The 25,984-nt window shown below is 39.0% G+C and overlaps 1 protein-coding gene across 3 annotated transcripts in view; it reads right to left on the bottom strand.

The window, feature by feature from the left end:
• mdga1 (MAM domain containing glycosylphosphatidylinositol anchor 1) overlaps window positions 1-24,266 on the bottom strand; it is a 239,514-nt gene extending 215,248 nt beyond the window's left edge. For all 3 annotated transcript variants that reach the window (XM_077196889.1, XM_077196891.1, XM_077196893.1), the window contains exons 1-2: window positions 23,611-24,266; window positions 15,918-16,007 (exon numbers count right to left, since the gene is read on the bottom strand). In XM_077196889.1, coding sequence (XP_077053004.1) covers window positions 15,918-15,984 — 67 coding nt within the window. In that variant the 5' untranslated portion in view covers window positions 15,985-16,007; window positions 23,611-24,266. The remainder of the gene's footprint in view (window positions 1-15,917; window positions 16,008-23,610) is intronic.
• Window positions 24,267-25,984: the final 1,718 nt, after the last annotated feature.

Genomic DNA, 25,984 nt, shown 5'->3' with positions numbered 1-25,984 from the left:
CCTATGAATCGATTCAGCCCACCGGCCAGTGGCGGCGCTGTGGGCAACACTCTAGTGAGAGCGTTCAGCGTTGTAAAAGGCTTATGGCGCTTTGACACTGCATGGTACGGCTCAGTATGGTTCAGCTCGACGCGGCACGGTTCGGCTCGATTCGCTTTTCCACTGCGTGGTACGACTCGGCTCGGCGCGGCTCGGTTCACTTTAGCTCGGTTGCTTTTCCACTGCAGTTAGTACCGCTTCAAAGTGGCAGGGATTATGACTGATCGTTACAGTTTATCCGCTCCTCGGCAACTAACAAGAGGAACGTCTGCACTTCTCGTCCACTGACCACAATTCAACCATTTCTTTTTTGGAACGTTTTTTTTCTTCAAGCAAGTCAAGCAAGTAGTTTTAAAACATTAGAGGCTGTTACTGGCTATTTAAATCTAGCGGGTTTGATGTCTCGCAAATACAATGACGCTGGTAGTGACGATTCTGTCTGTCTGACCAATCAGTGATCTACAGTGCTTCCACGTCACATTTTAGTATCGGTACGATACGCTTGGAACCTCAACAAAAGTGGTACCATTTAAAGCGAGACGAAGCGAGCCGTACCGTACCATGCAGTGGAAAAGCGCCACAAGTGAGCCGTGCCGAGACGAACCGAACCGTACCATGCAGTGGAAAAGCGCCAAAGCGTGCCGTACCGAACCGAACCGTACCGTACCATGTAGTGGAAAAGCGCCACAAGTGAGCCGTAGCGAACCGAACCGTTCCGTACCATGCAGTGGAAAAGCGCCAATACAGTGGAAGTGAATGGAGACAATAATACTCACTGTTCCTATAGTTCAGGAAAAAGACATAAACAATATGTGTGTTACTTTACAATAACAATTTTACAACTTTGTTGCCCTGACGCCAGAACAGTTTTAATTGTTAAATTAATGCAAGTGATTTTATTAAATTCTTCACATTCCTGGTCTTCAATCCTGTACCAATTAATTTTCAATGCAAGTGCCTCACATTCTAACCTTAATTTGTTTGCCATTTCTCTTTTTTATAAACAGTATTCCACATATGCTGTCGACTGTGTTAAACTTGCGTTGAACCCGGAATATTCCTTTTAAAATTCCGTTTCCAAAAAACTGTTGAAAGGTTTGACAAAGTCCTCATTATTATGTGGAAGTTAGATATAAGAATGAATTTAAGCGGATACGTTACATATATGCTTTTAAATTTGACATTCTTTGTCTTCTGGAAAAATTGACCAAAATAGCAATGACTTGTTCATTACCACAACAATTTTTGTCCAATCAAATGCTCTCTATAATGAGAATGAGCCTCCAAAACATCCAAAAGACAAGCAAGTAGGGCATAATGTTTCATGGTCATAACTAACCTGCTAAACTTCCTATTCAACAAAACTAATCACGGTCTACACTAAACTATTAAGCAGCTCGTTTTTAACATTGATGTTAAAAAAAATGCTTCTTGAGCAGCAAATCATATTAAAAATGATTTCTGAAAGATCATGTGACACTGCGACTGGAGTACTGATGCTGAAAATTTTATATTGCCAGCACAGGGAAAAAATACTTTTTAAAATAGATTAAAATACAAAACAGTTATTTAATATCACATTAAAAATTAAAACATTAAAAATTCTTACCGAATTCAAACTTTTGTATGTAAATGTTAACTCTCATTGATATCTTTTACTTGTCTAAAACAAATCTCGAAGATCTGAGGCCACTAACCTGACAAACTTTGGCAAATCAAGTGACTAGATCTTCCTCAAAGTACTCACTGCATCGACTTTGAAAACACGACTTTGCTCCTGGATGTTGTGTAAAGCAGTCAGTCAGATGTTAAATTCCAAGTGCTTTAGCCATTTTTAAATGCAGTCAGCATCAAACGGTCAGTGAAGGGACTATGTGTGGTTTGAGGCTGAGACTATAGTATTATCTAGTGGAAATATACGACAAACAGGTCGGGTGGAAAGAGGCAGAGCGTGACATTAGCTATTGCGTGATTAGCGCAGATCCGACTTGTGTACCTTTCCTGGTGTAAAGGCATGAGGTTTTTATCTTGTGCAGATCTCTCTGGTTCAGAACGGAGTTAAAGGGTAAGTTCGGCGTTTTACAAGTAAAGCCATGTTTTAAGATCGTTTCTGATTAAATCGAACGGTTAAGATTAAGATTTGGACAAATGCTGCTGTCCCGAGAATTTTAGGTATTTGTGTTAGCAGCACCCCCCCAGAAACGATCTTAAAACAGGGCTTTACTTGTAAAACGCCAAACTTACCCTTTAACGTTCAGAGAGTTTACCGGGATTTACACTGCTGAGCTGCTGCTTCATCATGAAGAGTTTCTCAGAAGAGACGATCTGTGTCGTGTTTCATCTCTTGAGCCCAAAGCAGGTGCAGAAGCGCTTGGCACGCAGGCAGGCATTCATTTTCTCTAGTTCATCAAGCGCAAATCACAGCAAACAATGCGTAATCAATGAGCAGGCCTTATTGACAAACGTCTGCAAGAAGACATGAGTGAACAAGGAGCTCAAACAGAACAAACAGGAGGAGAAAAGAGAGAAACAATCATTCAGTTTGAGAATCAGGCACACCTGCGTTCTCCTCGGGAGGACAAACACACACGTGTGCACGTTTGCAAAGCCGTCGCTAATGGGGTGAGATGGGATGGATTTTAAGGGTCCACTGGGGACCCCACAAATTTTCCAGTAGGATTCAGTGTAGTAATGCAATGTATTTGTCACCAACAGATGCAGGAAACACGATGAAGATAAAGATCAAGTATAACGTCTTTAATAATAACCCACTCAGAAAGTACAAAACAAGATAAACACATAAAAACCGACCGCTATGCGTAAACGTGACCGGATTATGGGTGAAACAAACACAGCAACTTAAATAGCAAGGCAAAGGTAATTAATAATGACACACAACTGAACTGAAAACTAATCATATCTGTTACCATGACAACTAAAGAGTGGTAGGAAAACAAAATAAAAGCGCATGATAATGAAACTTAGAATGAATATCTGTGACAGTATTTCTCACATCACAATTAAAATAACTAATTCACATTCAGTCTACTACACTGTAAAAAATTATATAATCAATAAGTTATGACAACATGTGTTTTTACAGTGCTTTACAAGTTCAACTTTTTTATGTTATACAAGATTCAACTCTTTTTCTTTAAAGCCCCCCTGTGGTGAAAATCAAGCTTTTAATGTTGTTCATATATTTATGTGGTGTTTTTAATATGCTTTAAGAAAAACCATGCATGTGCAAATTCATAAGTCAACACCATTGCTGAGTAATTTTCTCTTTAAAACTGCAGTGAAAACAGCTTCAAAAACGCGGTTTGAAATCGCTGGTGTTTCTGACGTCACAAACTACCTTGTACCCAATCAGGTCAACATTTATAGATCTTAGTTAACCTCCTGAGACCCTGCGACCTCATATGAGGACAACACATTTTTGGTTGTGTGCAGCATAATACTTAATTCTGTGTAACTGAAACATGTTTTTCACAAACGAGGACACTTACACTGCCATCTGGTGGGGTCAGAAGAGAAAAAATTTTAACATAAATAATTTAAAGATGGCGGAGAACACAGGTCACATGTCACGCAGCCACTCCAGACCAAAACGTCCACAAGATAAAAAATCTAAAAACATTTCCTTGTTGATTCTTGTTAAGTTATGCATAGAAGAGTTGTATGATTAAAATGGCATGCACATTTGACAAATTTTTGTAACAATAAAGATTTACTATGCTGCTAAAGTTGATGTCCACATATGAGGACAATGGGACTTAGCTTTGTTGAAATTGTATAAGATGTTAGCAAAAAAAAAAAAATTTTAGTTGCATTGAGCTTCGAGACGCACACTGGCTCACTCACTCGAGCGCGCACACACACACACACTCAACGGGGCTTCAGGTCACTCACGATCGCGCGCGTGCGCGCGCGCAGACACACACACACACTGACAGACACATACATAAACACACACACTCTCTCTGTCTCTCTCTCTCTTGCTCGTCGCTCGCTCGCGACACACACACACTCACTTTGCTCACTCACTCGCACACACACACACACACACACACACTCTCTCTCTCTCTCTCTCTTGCTCACTCACTCGCGATCGCGCGCGCACACACACACTCTCTCTTGCTCGATCGCGATCACACACACACACACAGGATATGAATTGTTGATATGAACATTTCAATTGTTGATATCAACAAATACATTTTTGATATCAGCAATTTAATTATTGAAATCAACAATAGAATTCTTGATATCAACAATTGAATTATTGATATCAACAGTAGAATTGCTGATATCAAGAATTGATTTCTTACTATAGTAGAATTTTGTATTCTATAGTTCTATATGTAGTTCTATAGTTCTATTCTATATGTATCTATAGTATTTCTTACTATAGTAGCATTTTTGATATCAATAATTACATTGTTAGGCTACTAGTAAAAATGCGAATTCCTGATTTCAATAATTCAATTGTCACTAGTTGAAATGTCTATTCTTGATATCAACAATTAAATGCTACTAGTAAAAATGTTAATTTTTGATATCTGAAAATGTATTTCTGATATCAATATAATTTCAGATATCTAAAATGGCTTTCTTACTAGTAACAATTACATTCATGATATCAGAAATTAACATTGTCACTAGTGAAAATGGAATTATTGATATCATAAATGAACATTGTTACTAGTAGCAATTCAATTGTTGATATCAAGAATAGACATTTCAACTAGTGACAATTGAATTCCTGATATCAAAAATAAAGGTTTTTACTATAAGAATTGTATTTCTGATATGTGAAATTGGAATTTCAACTAGTAAAAAATCAATTCTTGATATCAACAATTGATTTTGAATGGCAGCCTATGGAGACTTTTCACAAGTGAAAATACAATTACAGATATCAAGAATTATAGTTTTTACTAGTTGAAATTCAGTTGCTGATATCAAGAATTATAATTTTAACTAGTGAAAATGTAATTGTGGATATCAAGAATTAGCATTGTTACTAGTGGAAATGTAATTTCTGATATCAAAAATTGCCATTGTTACTAGTAGAAATCTAATTCCTGATATCAATAACTATTATTTTAACTAGTGAAAATTGAATTGTTGATATCAAGAATTCATATCCTGAAAATGAATAAAAGTTAAAACGGCTTGCCATAAACCCCAAAAAGCTAGAATAAATCTAAAATGTACGCCAAACCAAAACTCAGGTCTCAGGAGGATAAAGTTAAGATAGACCCACTGTCCTTGCATGAGGACATCATTTTATGCAAAAACTACTTCCTGTACAAGAAACAAATTTTAGTTATTATACTTATTAGGTCCTACTTATACCAAATAGCAAGAAAAATTATAAAATGCACACCAGGCAAACTCTCGGGTGTGTTAATTTCAACATTTACTAATACGTTATTGACATCAAAAGTTGTATTTTTAACTTCAGTTAATGTACTGTGAACTAACATGAACAAACTATGAACAGTTTTATTTTTATTAACTAATGTTAACAAAGATGAATAAATACTGTAATAAATGTATTGCTCGTTGTTAGTTAATGCATTAACTAATGTTAACAAATGAAACCTTATTGTAAATTGTTACCAAGAAAAAAAGGTGAGATAGGTCTTCAATTTCACTGGATCATGAAAAGTGGGCACTACATACAAGAGTTTATCAATTGTAGAGAACTCCTCCACTCCTAAAACACTTCTGCCTCATGCAATTTAAGTGGCCTTGGTGACATCTGTCAAAAAGCTAACAAGCTGCGACAGATACAGTAATACACTGATGATATATTACAAACTATGTTTGTGCAATAAATATTATTTTTGAATCAAGCACAATAAGATCAACCATGTGTGAGAAAGGGTCTATTGGGTCATAATAGGGTCAATTTTAATTGGAAACTTTGCAACATGACTCAACAGCTCGCTCTCAAATTTGTCATTTTCTATCAAGAGTTAGCAGAACCTGACCGTCACACTGCTACCCAGAACCACAATGACATCTTAGATATCTTGGAAAAAAATAGACATATGCTGACTGAATTTTTTAATTTTTGGTCCTGAGGATATGTGTGAGTCACAACATGGAGACCATCTAATCAAACTATTCTGACAGCACTCTGTCTGTGTCTGTGTGTGTGTGTGTGTGTGTGTGTGTGTTTGTGTGTGTGTGTGTGTGTGTGTGTGTGTGTGTGTGTGTGTGTGTGTGTGTGTGTGTGTGTGTGTGTGTGTGTGTGTGTGTGTGTGTGTGTGTGTGTGTGTGTGTGTGAGAGGATGACGTGGTATAGCTTGTATCGAAATCCAATCAATAAAAGTATGTTTTCATGAGATTCACCTATACAGTAAACTTAAGTGAAACAGAAAACATGCATTTGAGTGATCTCACACCCCTACAGCCTCAAATCACACATGCACGCCCCAGTTCTGCTGTGTAGTGATGCTGAAGCATTAATAATGCAGAGCTGTTTGGAGGAGGTGCTGTTTATTTTGCACAGAGAATGAGAGGCAAACCAAAAACAAGTGAGTGAACTGTACAGGAAAAGTTTAGGTAAAGAATCACTGATCGAGGTGAGGAACGTCTGAGGAAGAAGCACTGACAGACAACAGCAAGAACAAACAGACTGCAGAAGAACGATGCTGCTCTGAAAGACTGAGGACACACAGACAGAAAGAGAAAAGGAGAAGCTGTGGGCCGACAACTCTTTCTTCCAGCAAGCAGGAAAAACACTCGAAACCAGGCAAATTCCAGAAGATTCCTCTGTCAGGCAAAGCAAGCCGTTCGTGTGAAGCAGTCCCTGTACATGTGTCAGTCATTATGTGGCCCAAGATGAATTTTTCTACTGACAGCCATTCAAAAATTGTTGTGCATTCTTAATAAATAATATAAAATCAACAAGTAAGCTGCAAAAGAATTATTAAGGATTTATATTCACAAAACTGAACTAGCATGAAAAGCAAACAAAGATGGCAGCAACTTCAGGTCACAATCTTCAGTCTTTTTCTTCACCAGCTGAGCAAGTGGTTTGGAGATGAACAGCAGTGCTAACTTGACAGCTTTCTTCAGGTATATCAGAGCTACCTGAGTCCAGCTGGCCAGAACTATTCTATATGTATATCAACAAAGATCTACAAGGAGAGAAATGTGGGTTAAATGCACCTTTTGATGAAAATTTTAATCTAATTACTCGAGTATCAAGTTAATCTCGAGTCCCCATGAAGACTCTTAAAGCAGCACTATGTAGTTTTTCAACCTTCATAATATATTTCCAAGACCCTTGAGATGGTACATCGACTTACAATAGGTTGAATGACACGTCTGCCGTAGCCTGACAGTGTCTGTATCGCTTTTACTGGCACTATGTAACTTCCTACCCGGAACCCGAGCACAAAAAAAACTACAAAATTCGACTGCTTTACGGCATACATCACTTCCCCCACTTCCTCAGATTCTGACGTGAGAGCCCAACTAGCGTTTGATATCCGTCTGTATGTTGTTGTCATGGGCGAAGCAACAACTAAAAGGAAGAAGGCAAAGGTTTTGTCAGAGGTGACTAAAAAAAGAAAAAGGTAGAGTGACAAATTAAAAGGCCGGACGGGGATCACTATTGGAGGGAGAGCAAGACAGTTTGAAGACGGTGAGAGTGCGCACGCGACACCGGCTCTCTCTCTATGCTCGTTCTTTCAGTAACATGCACCCTGTCACAAGCGCAGCAGTCAGTCATCTGTAAAGTGTTTATACATTTATAAATAAATCAGGGAGTCAGGGAGCTGACTACCTCGCGAAATGTAAAAGTCTGAATAACATGGCCTGGCCATGTTACGGAATCTATCTGGTCCTCCATTTATCTTCATGGATCAAGTAATGCTAGTAGAGTAGCGAATTATCAATCTGGTAGCTACACTAACATGCTAGTTTACGATGGTTAGAATACATAATCTTTCAGGATAACTATCCTAATGTCTGCAGGCTGATAGTCATGTTTGTTTATTTTTTTTTCTGGTGAAAGTGTCTTGCCTCAGGCTATAATGCAAATCGATTTTCAAATTTGCAGATTCATCGATGGTAGCTTGATATTATAATATTGACGATATATGGCTATTACCTACCACACAAACATTGAATTGAATTAGCATATCCGTTATGTAAAACAGTAGACAATAGGCTACTATAATGATGCTGTCTTGTAAACGTGAGCTACGTGATCTTTTGACGTTTGAAAAAAAAAAACCCATGAAATTATATTCTATGACATGCTGAAATATTGAAATATATGCCAATGTACCTGGGATGAAGACATTTCACACGCAACGCTGGCAGTCTGCCCGCGAGAACTCAACACAGTATCGGCTTGTCAACAAATGTACGTGTATCCCCTGGTGTAACCATGACAGATTTTACGACAGTACTAGAAGACAATACTGTTTCCCAACTGTAGGGGGACCCCGAGAGCAAAAACCGCAAAAACGACATAGTGCTGCTTTAACATTTAATCTTTTGCATTTATTCTATTAATTAATGTATTTAATCTGCCCTGGCAATGTAAAAACAGCCATTTCAGAAATATTCTTCAAAATACAATTTAGATACACTGCCGTTCATAAGTTTGGGATCTGTAAGATATTTAAATGTTTTTAAAAGAAGTTTCTTTATGCTCATCAATGCATTTATTTGATCAGAAATACAGTAAAAAATTCTGTGAAGATTTCAACATAAGAGAAAAACTGAAACTAAACTAAGCTAACAACAGTTACTGAAAAACTAACTGAAAAATAATAATAATTAGCAAAAATAAATAATTGTTTAGGTAATCGCATGACACTAATTAATTTTGAATGAATTGGACCACACAGTTTTGTTCTAATAAATAAAAAAACATCACATTACTTAGTCATTTAACATGCTTTTTTCTCAACAGAAACATTGAGAATGTGTGTGTGTGTGTGTGTGTGTGTGTGTGTGTGTGTGCGTGTGTGTGTGTGTGTGTGTGTGTGTGTGTGTGTGTGTGTGTGTGTGTGTGTGTGTGTGTGTGTGTGTGTGTGTGTGTGTGTGTGTGTGAACGTTCTCTGCATGAATACTGTCTCTGACATGGTTTCTTCTTAAGCTAACTACAAATTTAAAATGTATAATTAAAAACATTAATAAAAAACTACATAGAACACTAAGAAAATAGCATTTTCTGCATGTCCCCACTCTCTATCTCTAAACTTTACCATGAAATATGATGATTAAAATCCTTCAGAAATCCAATTTTTTTTTCATTGTTGTATGAATTTATATCCAATCTATGCTGTAAAATATTTTTTTTTTATGAGAAAAAAATATTTAATCTAATATTTTAGTTGAGAATGAAAAGAGGGCCGGGTCAGACAGCAACAGGAAATCCAAGGTTCCTTTAATGTGCAGGATTTTGCCTATAATAAAATGTATTTTAAAATTAATTTTCATGCAATTTTATACATATAATGTCCTGGGGACAGAAATGTCACCCTTTCGGTGGAATAGCTCTTATCTATTTTATATTTACTGTATGTGGTGGTGTGCGCTGCCGCTGAATAACACTGACAAAACATCTATATTCAGTAGTCTGCCGAAGTTACGTTAGCTAATCTAACGTTACTGGCGACATACAATAGCTTGAAAATTCACACATGAAAGTAATCAGACTAACATACGGTGCAATATTTCAAAACATATACTGTAATTGAGTGTGTATACAGCATAAACAGTGACGTGTCGAGGTGTCTCTCTCTCTTCTACTGTTTGAAAAACACGGACCACCCCTCTAGACACATCCCTGCTTCAAAATCAACATTCACTGCCATTATAAAACTTGGAAGAGCAATTATATTTTTTAATATATCTCCGATTGTGTTAGTTTAAAAGAAGAATGTCATATACACCTAGGATGGCTTGAGGGTGAGTAAATCATGGGATAATTTCCATTTTTGGGTGAACTATCCCTATTTTTTGTGAATATAAAATATTCTTATCTTTTTTCTTAAGTTAGAATATAAGAATATGGCAGTTAAGAAGAATTGTATTCTTAAAAATGTTTCGTCAATCCGGCCCCAGGAGATAATGGATGACAGACTGAATGGAAAGGCAACGAATCCTAGGAATGACAGACGGTTTCTCTTTCTGGAGTTTTCTGATAAAAGAGGATTACAGGACAGTTTCTGACTGACAGACAGCAGCCATATCCATCTCAAACCTGTTTTCTGTCCTCACACCAACTACAGGGTAAAGCTCTGAAGTGGAGATGCATTCCTGCTCTATTCTAGATTCCCTGAACCAAACTGCCATTTAACATATTTAATTACCTTTGACATACGTAATACATGATGCCCATGGCCAGGAGAATGCTATTACACCAGTCTTACAAAGAGCACTCTGTCCATCTATACTCCTGTCTCAGTCCTTTCATGATCTTTTCACCAAATCACTTCCTGAACAAATACCTGCCAGTTTCTCACTGCTCTCACAAAAAAGATTTTCACACCTCAAACAAACCATGTACAAGATAAATGAGAGGAGTTGTGTTGTATTATTGAACACAAGAGCTGGTCTGGGAGAGAGGCCTTGGTTTAGAGAATTCCGTTTTTATATTGAATTATGCCGTTCCAGACATCTGCCATCCCATAACGAAAGAAAGAAAGAAAGAAAGAAAGAAAGAAAGAAAGAAAGAAAGAAAGAAAGAAAGAAAGAAAGAAAGAAAGAAAGAACACGCTTGAACCCCTAATTAAAGGCACATATAGGCAAATTGCGACTGGATTCCGATTGGAGTAAAACATATTTAAAGGGGCATTCGGCAACTCTAGATATTTCTTTGCTGATTTTCACTTTTGTTGTCGCATGTTTTCTTAACGATCTCCCCCTACAGCTGTGAGGCGTATATTTCACAACAATGTTGTAAACAAACTCACTTGCGGCCCCTCCTCCCCCTTTCTACTGCTGCTCATGAGCATTTGTTTTTATCGGAGCCGGCCAACTTTATCGTGTGGAGCTATTGTCTACCGAGGTGGGTAATACATCATACACATTGAGGGCGGCGTGTGTGTTTATGTCGAATTGCAGTAAAACAGTTCGTGTTTCTCGCTCGTTCTCGCTTCTCACGAGACTTCCTATTTCCAATTTACCGGGACGTTAATCCTCATGTTGCAAGGTTGGTTTTCCGCCTGGGAACGTTGGGGGGAGCGGGGAAAGTCAACATTCTCACCAGAACAGGTTATTAAACCATCCAAATGATTTCTAAATGGTTTTATTAAGTTGAAATAGTTGCCGAATGCCCCTTTAAGTTAAACATGAAAGTTTTACAATTATTTTTATGCAAACATTTTCATGACTGACCACTGCTGACACTTTCAAATACTCGAGTATTAGTGCTGATCCTTAAACGATTCACACTGTATGCCTTTGTCATAGCAATGCATATTTAACCATGATATGAGTCCAAACATTTTACTTTTACCTTGTCACTGGGACAGTAACCTCAAAGGTACACGCTTGAAAAAGCATGTACATGCTTGTCAAGATGTAAAAATAAAAAATAAAAGCCCAGGATATAACCCACACTATCAGAAAAAAAAATTATGCAAACAGTAGCTACGTTTACAAGGACCCAAATAATCGGACTGAAATCGGCTTACTAGTAGCCCAGTCAGAATAAATAAGTCAAAAGTTTGAACTGCTTGATAAATATAAGCATTATGGCACTAAGCTTCATGTGCTTGTTGTCTCATAATTACAGCCGTTTCACACCGCAGGCATGAGCGGCGCGTGAGCAGCACGTCAGCGCAACTACATCGTCACTGAAGCTGCAGACGCGCGCGAGTATTCACACTGGAAGCGTTTGTACAGCGTCACAGCAGCGGCACCAAAGCTATATATAAGGCTACATATAGCCTAAGCAAGCATTTCTTTACAAGGACTTTTGAACATTTTGTTTTTAGAAGTTGGTGGTCATAAACACATTTGAAGTTTGTTCAAAGCCCAAACTGAATAATTAAAAACAAGTTTGATGGGTACATTTTCTATTAAATGTTATTTTCTTTATGTTAGTCTTCATTTCCTTTTCTGACATACTGCAATTCTTGTTAAAACACACAAGAGATGCAAATTCTATGCGTTTTGGGCACTTTTTGTGTGAAATCAAATTAACTGTGTCTGTGTCCATCAAAAGTGTGCTTTCACTTTAATTGAGCGTGAGCAGCGCAGCAAAAATAGACTCGAAGCCGAAACCCCCGCTTCACTGCTGCTCACGCGACGCTCCTGCTTGACGCTCACGCGCTGCTCCTGCTCGCGGTGTGAACGCACTCATTGATTAACATGCACGCCGAAAAAAATACGCGCTGCTCACGCGCCGCTGACGCTTGCGGTGTGAAACGGCCGTTAGGACCCGAAATGGATAAATATTAAGTCTGCTTTTTAAAACAACGAAAAGGAGGATGGTTAGCATGCAACAACAGTGGCAAACTATATATCCGTGCATGTCAAAAGATGAGCAATTTTAAAGCTTGTGACATATAAACACGCACATCAACCTGATCACTTTATTTAGTGTTCATGTAAACACTATGTTCAGATTCATTAAATGAAATCAGGAAATCATTCCGATTGAAACCAACAATAGTAACCACTGTACTTTTAGCCTGACACTGGTAATAATATGCAAACATGAAGCACTAACATGAATACTCAAGGTACTAATTTGCACCCTTAGGAGGAGATAAGGCACAAAGTTGTACCTTTGAGGTACTGCTCCTGTCAAAAGCTGTTACACCCCTAGAGTTACCATTTTTGCAATTTCTTCTGACAGTGCAGAATAGTATGAAATGCCCTTAGTCTTTTTGGATAGTCTTGATGGTATTTTTCCCCCCTGCCCAGATTCTCATGCATTAGTCAACGCGCGCCAACTGTTCACTTGCACAAACTCTTTGTCATGTCCGCCTGTGGACACGCACACATCACCTTCTGTCCATTCACACTGCACACATTAACACACACTTATGTGTGTCTAAGACAGCATTATCTTTGCTGACCTATATCCAGACATAAAGCAGATGAAAATATGCTCGGAGTCGTTCAGTGTCATAAAATTTGACTTCAGGGCGGATCTCCATCGATCCCCTTTCCCTGACAGATACATGCCATCAGCTGCTAGAGCTAAAATAAAACTGCAGTCGCCATTGGGAAAACATACTAACCCACAGGTTAATCGAATTTTAACAGAGTGACAAACACATACACATCAAAAAAATATACACTGTGTTCAAGCAGAATCAGAGATGGAGAACTGTAGAGAAACAGTACAGAAGAGGAAGACGAAAAGAGTGACAAAGCAGAGAAAAGAGAGACGGTTCATGACAGGCCATTTACAATCATAATCTGTTGTGATTAGTCCAAGTCACACAGAACATTCAATGGGGGAAAAGGGTGGGCAGGGTGGGACAGTGGGCAGGACTTTATTTTCGGCTGAAAAGTGAAAAGTTGTTAAAGAAAAAAAATGTAATAATGTGCATGGATTATTTGTGTACCATAAAACCCGAAACATTATTTTAGAAATGAATTACTGTCATTATTCAAGTTTTTTTTCAGTATTTTTTTGCTGACAATTTTTTTTAAAAAGTGCTTGTATTACTATTCATTTTTATGGTAATAGAGTAGGAAATTACACTTTGAGATTATTTTAATGTAATGAGAATCGAATCATCATAGCCCTAGAGAATAATAGGAATTAGGAATAGGAAAGTCCAGACATTATTTGGATAGTTCATTATGTGCTAAAAACCAACACAATCTCATGAAAGTGTACTTTACCACGAATGTTATTTCTCGTGATAATTATACGCAAAAATGATTTATTAACGTGCATATGCTACACACCGAAAACCCCTTGGGTAGGATTAGGGTGGGTAGTGCGTGTGTATTACACGCCATAAAGTGCGTATCATATGCACGCGAAAACTGCGTAGCATATGCACGCAAAAACTATTTTTGCCGTATAAATGGCACGAGAAATAACATTCGTTGTATAGATACGCACTTTTATGAGATCGGGCTCTAAAAACTGTCACAATGAACAAATGTCACAAATTATCTTAATATTAATAAATAGGCCTACTAATCTTTTTTTTTTTTTTTTTGCCATTTTTTGCCTTTTATTATGATTGGACAGTTAGTTGACAGGAAGCGAAGTTGGAGAGAGAGAGGGGACCCCGAGATGGTACACAAACTCGGGACGCCCGAAGCGCAAATGCGCTTTATGTCAGCAATGCCCACGAAAATAATAAAAAATAAAAATACTAATAAAATAAAATAAAAAAGACCAAGATGACCTGGACATGTTTTGTAGGATTAATCCAGTAAATGTAAAACATCTTAACATGGATTAAAGTCCCGATCAGAGAGAGTTAACAGCCCCCACAGCATAAAGACATAAAGTCTCTCTCACCCCGGGGCTTTGCCGCCCTTAATTAACTGAGCTGGCATTCTCTCGCACACCATAAAGGCGGATCTTACTCCGCTCACAGCTAGGAACCTTCACAACAAAATTAAACGTGCCGCACTCGCATGACTAAAAGCAATAAAGACTAAAAAGGTCAGTCAACATTGTCTTACAATGATTGGGGTAGAAATGTGTGGCATGACATTAATTTTAAAAGTCAGGTGAGAATGTGTGTGCGTGATGAGATAGGAAGATAAGAAGACAGTGTGAGAGAAAGACGTCATCAGGTTTCATTCAGCCATGCTTTTAGAGGACTTAAAAGTATTATTAACTTAAAGTCCTATTCATTGTTCTGGGTTAAATACAAGCAAATCATTTCAACTCACCCCAAAGTTTACTAAAAAAAAATGATTCTGACTTCTCATAGTACACTAGCAGAGAGCAATATGCAACTAAAGGCAAATATCCCATTTGCATTCTTTATTGTTGAAGTATATGCAACTAAAACACTGCTGCTTTTAAGCAAAGTTAGAAAGATCAGTGTAATACAACGCAGATCACTGAATTCCAGCAAAACACGATGTCTTCATCCATTTTTTGTGTAGTAAAGACATGATGCCACAAATATGATTACGAATCTACAGAGAATGAATCCTTACAATTCAACACAACACGAACTTGGTATTCACATAACTAGATGTAATTCCTCAAACAACAAATAACCTTTTTTTTGCATGGCCTAATGTTTATAGAGGCTGTAAAATGTTCCCTCGATATGACAAACTGAGACAAGTGTTTCTCTCTCAGCGCACACTTAATTGAGCTCTCACAAAATGACAGTAAGTGCAGAAAATGCAGAGGGTACACCAATAAAAAAGATTCATTATGCAAAGAAGAAATCATTTTTGTCAGGCACCGGGTCGAAAGAGTGCCATCCCAGAGAGAAATTACTGCAAACGTAACCTTGACGTAAAGTAAATGGAGAAAATCCGTGAACCACGATATTCTAAAATCATCAAAATCATGTGATGTAACAAGACACTTTGATGAATCTTTCTAAAGATTTCTACATTCTTATTATAATCATGAAGTATTTATCCCGACTTGATAATGATCTAATTAGACAGTGTCGTTGAGTTTGTGTTCAAATTCCTGCTGGCGGTGACCTGCAACCACTATTTAGTCTGTCATCTTTAAAATTACACCAGGCGTAGCACATCTCATCAGGCAGTGTTGGGATGTTCAGTGCAATAAATGTGCTGAAAACATGGCTAGCACAATCCTGTCATGCAGGAAATAGCCATCAGGATGTCCTAGAGCTACTGGTAACATGTTGTGAAGCGAGACTAACCCAACCGAACACAAACCAAACCTTAACATTATAAAGTCCCATTTTCCTTACCGTAAACTCCTTGCGTTTGCACGTACCGGTGGAGTACTGAAAATAATAAAATCCAGAAAAGCTCCATCTTCAGGTGCGATCCCTCATTACCTGCGGGGGGGAAACCAGAAAAAAGTGCACAATCACTCCACAGGACAACACAGCACGAGCTCAGCATTCAAATGAATCACACCGTCATCATCATCAGAGATTAAAGTAGCCTAACAAAACATTATTCACCAGTTGAAGTATTTTTATCCCTGCATTGTTCCAGTGCATGCATGCATGGGGGTTAAGAAGACACAATTCATTTGCCAAACCTTGGATTATCTGCAGATTACAGAAACTGTGCTATTGTTTGATGGGATTGAATGCAGCAATCATGGGTTATTTCTGAAATTGGTGGGCGGTTAAGAACGATCAAATACATGACTTATTAAACCTGGCCGGAATTCAGTATCACGTTGGTCAGACCAAGGAAGACATGTACAAGTATCCAAATGCATGTATTTACACTGGTTCAACTTTCTCCTGAAAAGCCAGGCTGTTTTGGCATATGGTAACCAAGGTTTATAGTTATTCAACCATCTTGTACCACTAATAAAACCAGCTAGCAGCAGGTCATTGCACTTTGGACAGGTCAAACTGATTTTTTGGAACATGGTAGCTGATAAGTCAGCTATTGGCCAGCTAATGGCCATATTAAAATAGATTTTACAACAGGGGGCTGAGAATTGCTGTTAGATGGTTGTTAAGCAAACTTCATAACTGGTTATGAAGGTATGTGTGTCACGATTAGCCACGCACTTCCTGGGTTTACTTGGACTACATTTCCCATCATACATCTCTTTCTGGACTGATTACACCAAACACCATACACCTGCACTGCACTGATTGCACACACACCTGCACTTCATTTACACACACATGAAAGCCACTTCTCCACACCATTTCTCTGCGAAGTATTGCATTGCCCTGGCTTTCAATTCCAAGCGTTTATCTCTGTGTCTGCTGATCTGATTACTGACCTAGGACTGTGTACCCCGACCTCTGATTGTTCTCTGCCTGTCTTGACCCGGATTGCTCTTTGGACTTTGTCTTTTGCTGCCTGCCCTGACCTTTGCCCGTGACCTCGTCTTGCTCTTTGCTCTCTTCATTGATTCTGTCTGCTGTTGATTTACCCTGCCTGTTGATCATTCTCAATAAAGCTGCAAATGGATTCCTCTGCGTCTGCGCCATCATTACAATGCGTTTCATTTTAACATCGAATGAAGCATTTCATATCTAATAACATAGCAACAGCATGCTACTCAGAACTTTCCGGATAACTTCCGTTATTTAGTACTTTTTATAGACGTAGCACACATAACACACATATTTTACAAAATTACTGAATCTCAACAAAAAATCTTCACAGACGTCCTTTAAAACAGTCATTAATACACTAAAATACTGCACTATTCACAAGTATGAGCAAGTACGCTACAACTTAAGTCCACACTGACATAAACGACATACACTACACAACTTAATCTGTAGTAAAACATCTTAAAGATATCTGCGATATCGCAGAAAAAAAAAGTTTTTTGAATTTAGTATTTTTTACACGTCATTACATTGTTTAGAGCATAAGAAACTAATTAAAAAAAACTTTTTTAAAGATATTTTATTCATATGTTATGCTATGTCCATTTTAGTGGACATCAGGACTCAGTTGTTTAAAAAATAAAAAGATGTGAAATGACATGAATTTGTCATGATTCTGCCATCTAGTCCTTGTCTTTCTTTAAGTTTTGGGGCAGGATCATGATAGACTCATGTTTTGTGTGCAAGCACATGGCTTTGTGTTCAGGCCATGTGCTTGTGTTGTCTCGTTCCCTTGCCCCGCCCCCTTGTTATCCTCGTTTTGTCCTTTGCACCTTAATCTGTATCACCTGTTGTCATTGTTAGTTTCTCCCTATTTAATCCCCTTGTGTTTGCTCTCCTGTGCCGGTTCATTGTCACACTTTGTGAGATTCTACCCGTGAGTATCTTGTTTAAGAAGAACATCTTGTAGAAGTCTTGATCTTGTATTTGCTGTTTGTTAATAGTCTAGTTTTTGTCAAGTGTAATCTAGTTTAGTTATCCCTCGTACGTATTGCCTTTGTTTTGCCCCCTCGTGGGTTGTTTTCCCCTGTTTTCTGTTATAATAAACGTTGTGTGATTGTCTACTGTCTGCGCTGGGTTCATCTGTTATCCTCATAACAGAATGAACCGGCCAACGCAGAGCCCAGCAGACAGTATGCTTTCTTCTGTCGATCACCATTCGGAGGACCTTAAACATTGGTGGCAGAACACTTTTTCTGATATGAAGAAGAGCAAGCTTCCTTTCCCTCAGGGAGAGAGGTCCTTGAGGGAGTACGCTCAGGTAGCGAATGAGAGGAGGTTTTTCTTACCTGATGTCCTCTTCAATTGCTATTTCATCGCAAGTCTCAATGCTCCCCCTCCTCTGGCTGAACGAGAGACTGGTCTGCCGCTCGTTCCAGAGATGGTGGACTGTTTGTTTCGGAAGGGATCGCAGGATTCCTCCATTTCTTCTCCACCTGGCGTGCTGCCCACGATCCCGTAGGGTCGCGTTCTTGCGGTCGCAACCATTGGGGACCAGGCTCGATCCACCACATCTCCCGAGGCACCAACCGTTCCTAGCAGTCTCCGTGGTAAATGGGGTAGATGTTTATCGTGGGAGTCGGCTTCGGAGTCCTCTTCGACTGAGTCTACCCTACCGGAGATTGTCTTCCCAGCCCCTTTTACGCTTCCCGCTGAGCTTCCCCAACCGGTCACAAGTCCGACTGTGGTCTCTGCCCCACGGCCAAAGAAAAAGAGGAAGAAGGGAGATTCCTGTTCCCCATCGCCTTCTCCTGAGCCTGCGATGGTTTCTCAACCCGCGGCTACAACTGTGAGCGCTGTTCCTGAACCTGCTGCTGAAAGCGCGGTTCCCGAGTCTGCGGCTGTGGGCGCTGTTCGTGAACCTATTACTGTGTTACCTGCTGTTAGAGCTGCGGCCGATCAAGATGCAGATGCAGTCTGTTTCAGCTCGTAAAAGGATACCTGTTGTCGTTGCCGCCAAGGTGTTTTCCGATTACCTCCAAAGTCTAGTCCAGATCCTAGAGTTCCCTTTTAAACCTGTCGTGTTCACAAGTTCTGTGCCTACAGAGGAAGAGAATGCTATTCCAAGGGCAGCTGCTGAGAGTATTGTCCCGGAGTCAGCTGAAAAGAGTATGGTTCCTGAGTCGGCTGCACGGTTTGCTGTACCTGAGTCGATTGCAGAAGACTCGATTCAGATATGAGAAGCGCTACTTCCGAGTCTGATGTGAGGAGCGCTGATTCTGGTTCTACTGCGGAGTTCTGTGACCCTGTTCCAGCTCCGCAGCCTGCTGCAGCATTGCCTCTCTCCTCTCCACGGTCGCCAACTACACCCGCTGTCATGTGTCCTGTTCCGTTACCTGCTTTTTAACCCTGTCACTCCCACCACTTTTCAGTCCCGGACTGTTCCCCCTAAGACTTTTCCTCGTGTTTCCCCATCCAAGTGTGCCCGGATTCCTCGTCCTCAGCCCTCTTCACGTAGACCCATGACCACCTATCCACCCTGGACAATCCCCCATGAACTCTTGTTCCTCCACCCCCCCCCCCCCTCCCCTCCTGTATTTGTTGTTTTTATTGTTGCATCCTAACCCTGTTGTTGTGTTTTCATGTATGCCGTTACTGCTATTTGTCATGTTTTGTTGGTTTGTGTCGATGTCCCAGCCTGTCATGTGTTTGAGGAGCATCTGAAAGCTGCTCCTTAAGGGAGGGGTTCTGTCATGATTCTGCCATCTAGTCCTTGTCTGTCTTAAGTCTTGGGGCAGGATCATGACAGACTCATGTTTTGTGTGCAAGCACATGGCTTTGTGTTGGGGCCATGTGCTTGTGTTGTCGTTCCCTTGCCCCGCCCCCTTGTTATCCTCGTTTTGTCCTTTGCACCTTAATCTGTATCACCTGTTGTCATTGTTAGTTTCTCCCCATTTAATCCCCTTGTGTTTGCTGTCCGCTGCCGGTTCATTGTCACACTTTGTGAGATTCTACCCGTGAGTATCTTGTCTAAGAAGAACGTCTTGTAGAAGTCTTGATCTTGTATTTGCTGTTTGTTAATAGTCTAGTTTTTGTCAAGTGTAATCTAGTTTAGTTATCCCATGTACGTATTGCCTTTGTTTTGCCCCCTCGTGGGTTTTGTTTTCCCCTGTTTTCTGTTATAATAAACGTTGCGATTGTTTAACGTCCACGCTTGGGTTCATCTGCTATCCTCATAACACAATTTTTAGGTTTCAGGATTTAACCAAACTTTGTATGAAAGATATAATGGAATGAACTGATATAACATTTTACTTTATACAATATGTGGGTAAATTGGTGATAAATGGGTAGTCCCATTCAATACAATGTATCTAATTTGCGTATCCTTGGGGCCAACTGTAATAGAAAAAAGATGTATAATAATGGGAGTAATAATTGGCAACATTTTCATAATATCTAATAATTATTGATATTTTGATAAGAAACCCCATAACATTTTCCTGAGCTGTTATGATAAACAAATTGTAAATCATATTTCCAATAGTGCTACATCTGATTATTCAGTCATTTCTAAAGACAATGGAGAACTTGTTGTCATTGTGAAACCTCCAAACATTTAGTATCTCTGAAAAGCCCTGAATGTGCTTTTTACAGGACACCCAGATGTAAAACTGACATGTAGGGTTGTCAGAGAAATGCACTCAAATATAATATCCACAATAGTGGATAAAAGTCTATTCCTGGGTCCCGGCAGGATATATTTGCCAGTGGATTAAAGCAGGGCTACTGCTGTTTTGTCCATCTACAGTCCCATACTTATCCTGAAAGAAAGTCCTCATCGAGGAGCGTACTGTTGCTATAGTAACACCCACCCCACACACACACACACACACCCTCTCCACGAGCGTCTATTAACTACTAACTTGTAAGTCTGGTATGTGTGGTCATTAAAGTGCTTTTAAAATGACTTTCTTGTATGATTTTAAGATGACCCCCAAACATTTGTTTACTTTTCAAGCCAAGGGTTATGAGGAAAAGTCAAACACCAAGACTAAACCTGAGACAGTGAAATCACTATGGAATAAAGCCCCAGCTCAATGATTAATGCAATAATTAAAGCTACAGCACAAGAGTCTGGCACAAGGCAACTGTGAGATTCATGGCAGAATTTCTCCAAGTCTGAAGTTTAAATTCATGAACAGTTGGTCATACATCTGAACAGGTTGTGTTTCTTTTATCAGCGTGCAGGATTAAAGGGATAGTTCACCTAAAAATTGTATAATTTACTCAACCTCATGTTTTTCCAAACCTATATTTTGAGGAATGTTGGTAACCAGACAGCTGAAAGACCCCACTGACTTCCATAGAAGGAAATAAAATAACACCAGTTTTATCATCTCTACACTGGTTCCCCATTAAGTTCCGTATCAATTACAAAGTATAGCTACTGACATAAGGCCCTAAATGGTTTAGCTCTTGTGTATTTAACCAGTGGCGTAGCGTCTGGGCATGCAAGGTATGCACGTGCAAATGGGCCCGGGCCGATAGGGGGCCCCGCCCATGGGAAACTTTTAATTAAAACGAGATAATTCATTTTTAAAGAGTAACCACAATAAATATATTTTTGTATGCATGTCATGTGTAATAATTTATTGTGTCTCTGTAATGTCTAATTTCTCCGTCATTTCTTGTTGTGTGCGTTTATTATTTTTTGCACCCGGCGGCTGCCGTAGAACTGTGCCGTCATTTTTTATATGACTGCATCGCCGCGTCAAATTAAAAAAAAAAAATAGTGTGAGAGAGGATACTAGCCACTAGCTAATCGAACATTGGATGGGAAAGGATGGAAAAATACAAACATAAAAGTGGGGCCTTAAAGAGAAAAAAGAAGGTGGAGAAGTTAGTCGCGACACAAAAACTACCAAAAATAGACAGTTTTTTGTGCCGACCTAGTGCGAATGACAACGATGTTGAAGGTGAGAGTGAAGTTTTGCCAGCTAATATTAGCAGTTGCATGTCTTTGGATGAGAACAACAATGCAGCTGCTGACAGCTTGATGAGGTGCCAAGAGTCGAAAGAAAGGCCCGGAGAATGCAACTAAGTAGTAAGTAGTTTTTACATTTTGGGCCGCCGTGCCAAGATCATTAGTTCATTAATATTGACATTGGCTGAGCCTTGGTTGGTTTTAGACTTGTTTTTGTTCCGTTCTGGTTGTGAAAAGTTGTTGGGTAGAGTGTTTTTTTAATGATATTGTTTGGTATGGTATTTTCTTGATACACTACAGTGAACGTCTATAAATGTATCATAAATTTATCTTCAATGTACTTGGGGGCGGGGTTAGGGGGGCCCGTACCATTTTATTTTGCATATGGGCCCGGGACTGACTTGCTACGCCACTGTATTTAACTGATCTTATATCGCCCAATAATCCATCACACTCTTTAAGATCACAAAACTCAGGGCTTCTGGTAGTACAGGATATCTAAGTCCACTAAAGGAGGGAGAGCGTTTTCACATTTGGCTTCTAAACTCTGGAATAGCCTTCCTGATAATGTCTGGGACTCAGACTCACTCTCCCAGTTAAAATCTACATTAAAGATGCATCTTTTTAGCCAAGCATTCACACAATGCATCTCATAACCTTGTACTCCAGTTATATCAGACCAATTGCGCATCTTTGCTGAATGTTATGAACAGCAGCTACGCTAATTATTTTCTATTTGCTGTTCCGTTTTTCTCTCTCGGGATTTTCTCAGTTACAGTTTGGATCCAGCTTCTTGCAAAGACTTTCAGATGACCAACACCTGTGAATAGATGACTCCAACTCCTGTGAGGACTTCAGATGAAGCAAGCTCTGAATATACATGCACCAATGCTACATTTTCAATATATCCTGCATTTGTTAACATGAATGCATTACTTCAATGAGCTCATTGTTTTTGCATTAAATTAATACATTGTTTAAATGTATACATTGTTAGCTAACTGCGTGATTTGTATATACATTTCTGAAAACAGATCACTCTCAATTGTAATGCAGACATGCATTTTCTGTATAGCTAATTGAAACGGTATCTATTGTAAAAAGCGCTATAGAAATAAATATGAATTGAACTGAAATGAAATGAAAACAATATGGAAATTGCTGGAGTCATCAACTGTCTGGTTACTGACATTCCTCAAAATATCTTCTTTTGTGTTCAACAGAAGAAAGAAACTCTTATAGGTTTGGAACAACATGAGGGTGAGTAAATGAACATTTTCATTTTCGGATGAACTATCCTTTTAAAATCACGCACACAAACACACACATTAGTAAAAAAAAAGTTATCTCTTGTCTTAAGTGCGCACTATAAAAAGTGAGAATGTGCAGCTACTTCCTAATTCCTAAAACGTTGATGAAAACTTACTTTCATTAGTGTAACTTGTGTAGTAATGTTGTTTTGAATTTGAATAAACTGTTAATTTAGATGTTACCACATAAAGCGCATTTTAGAATACGTCTCTAAACACATTTCAACTGTAGCCTATGCATAATTGGGTGTGGACAGTGAGCGTTCACGAGCACGCACATTTAGACAGTTTCAAGCACTCTTTTAAGAATAAGATATAAAGTACCTCTTACCTTTCTCTGTGCGTGTTCAGCCTGTAGATCAATTCCTTTCGAAATTATTCCCTTAGAAAACAACGACTTTCTTTCAGCAGAGCACTGGAGTTCCAGGTGTTTAGTTTGTTCCGTGTTCAGCAGGAGCGCAACGATGTCTCTCCGTCCAGAAAATAAAGACAAAATTCCAACACATTCTTTCCAGGCAACTTAAACTGATGTGAAACTCTGGAAGCCAGCGCGCATCCACACATCCGAGGGCGTCTTCGTGGAAAACAGCAGTCCGATGCGATGCGATCTCTCAGTGACTGACTGAAACTCTTGTCCTGTGATTCTCCTATCAGATGTGTGCTCCTCAACGGCTCTCTCAAGAGTGAGGCGGATGGAGAGGTTGCGCGTCTTTGCGCGTCAGTGTGGAGATGCGCGCACAGATCTCTGAGTGATGCGAGTCTGGTATCTGAACTGGCTTCTGGAGAGTCTCTGGGTGAAGCTTGTCCAGCTCTGGTCTTGGTAATGAGTGGATTTATCAGAAGGGACCGGGATCTAAACTGTATAAACTCTCGGCTTTTTCCAATAGTATTTTGGTGGAATCTCCAGCCAATTAAAGCTGCGCAGCTGCGAACGGAGGACTCGCCCCGGATCCCGGAGGACCAATTAAATAAGAAAGAGGGAGGGAAAAAAAATCACAATGTCTCTGCCACCCCTCCTCTTTATTCCCCTCTCTCCTCCTCCCGCTTTCTACTCCATTTCCCCTTCCACCAGTTTGTCCGTGTCTGTCGTCACTGATGGTGCGGACACTTTTTGAACTGAAGCGCGCTGCCGCCGGTGACCGATAGGTGGCGTGTTTGAGCTAATTATAATTCCACAGAGCGCTCGCCATCACCCTTGCCCTTATTCATGATGAAAAAACAAATCCTGCGTTAGGTCATGAATCGAAAGTCTAAGTAACACATATATATATTATTTCAAGACATCGTATGTGTGGTCAGTGTTGTCTTTTGGTTTTGTTTAGGGACTAAAAATACAAATCTATAAATCTTTTTTTAAAAGATGTCTTGGCCGCATTTCATCCCAGAATCAAACGTAAAAATAAATTATATATAAAATATTTATAAATATATTTGAGATAAAAATTGCCCTTCTAAACACTCACATTTTATAAATTATTTCATGGCATTTTTGTATTTTTTCTTACTTAACTCCTATTATGTTTAATTTAAATCATCATAAATTAAAGACTATTTATAAATGTTACAATTATTTACTTACTTATTTGCAGAATTTCAGGGTCAAAATGCGTAAATGTCATGAAAATAGTGTCACAGAACTACATCATTTACTCTCCCTCATATTGTTACAAACCTGTATGAGTTTCTTTCTTCTGTTGAACACAAAAGAAGATATTTTGAAGAATGTTGATAATCTCCCATAGTAGGAAAAATAAACCTAATGGCTAACGACTACTGCTAGAGTCAACTGTCTGGTTACCGAAAGTCTTCAAAAATATCTTCTTCAACAGAAGAAAGAAATTCATGTAAGGTTTGTAACAACATGAGGAGACAACATTTCCATTGAACTATGAACATGAACTATCCCTTTAATTCAATAATTTGTTGAATTACAAAAAGCTTAAAAATTAGTATGAATTATGGGGTCTGGATATTTTAAAACAGAGATTTAGAGTAAAAAGAGTGCTAATATTTCTAATCAACTCACATTTCTGATCTCATGTAATATCAAATGATGTAACTGTGAGCAGATAAACAGATCATTAGAATTGAGAATATGTATGCTGCATGAACACACATCATCATCAAACACCGAATAAATTGCACCACTAACTGACTGAGCAAACATGTTTTGACAGGTAACCTAAAAATGCTTCAGTTACATCTAAAATTAACTTACTCCCGTCAAAATATATTACTTAATATAAATGAAACAACCTGAATACATAAAATAACAGCAAAGACCGTAATTACAGGTAAAAAAAAATACTTAAAGGGACATTGTGTAGTAATTTCTCCCATCTGGCGGTGAAATTGTATTTTGCATTCAAACGAATTGTGCTCTCCAGCGCCTCGCTTTTTCAAATGCGTGTAGCATCTATCGTAGCTGTTATGTACCAAAAAGCTATGACAGGATGTTCTTATAGCACTTCATCGAGTTCTCCTTCAGGTGAACAGGTTTGTTATTTCAAACAAACTGCAACTGGACACAACGAACAAACGAATGTTACAGTATGAATTACTGACTGAATTGCCGAGGCAGTGACAAGCGCCTCTCACTGCTCTGCTCCTCCGTTTCTGCTGCTTTCAGTTACGTGACGCTGGCTCTGAACCATAGACTGTAAAAAAAGATGGACGACGCACACGGGGAGGCGGGGTTTATGAGC

This window comes from Siphateles boraxobius, unplaced genomic scaffold (genome assembly GCF_051911475.1).
Source record: "Siphateles boraxobius isolate OS27281-9 unplaced genomic scaffold, OSU_SipBor_1 37, whole genome shotgun sequence".
Taxonomy (NCBI): Eukaryota; Metazoa; Chordata; class Actinopteri; order Cypriniformes; family Leuciscidae; genus Siphateles; species Siphateles boraxobius.
The sequence above is the reverse complement of the archived record's forward strand: the minus strand, read 5'-3'. Positions and strand labels throughout refer to the sequence as shown.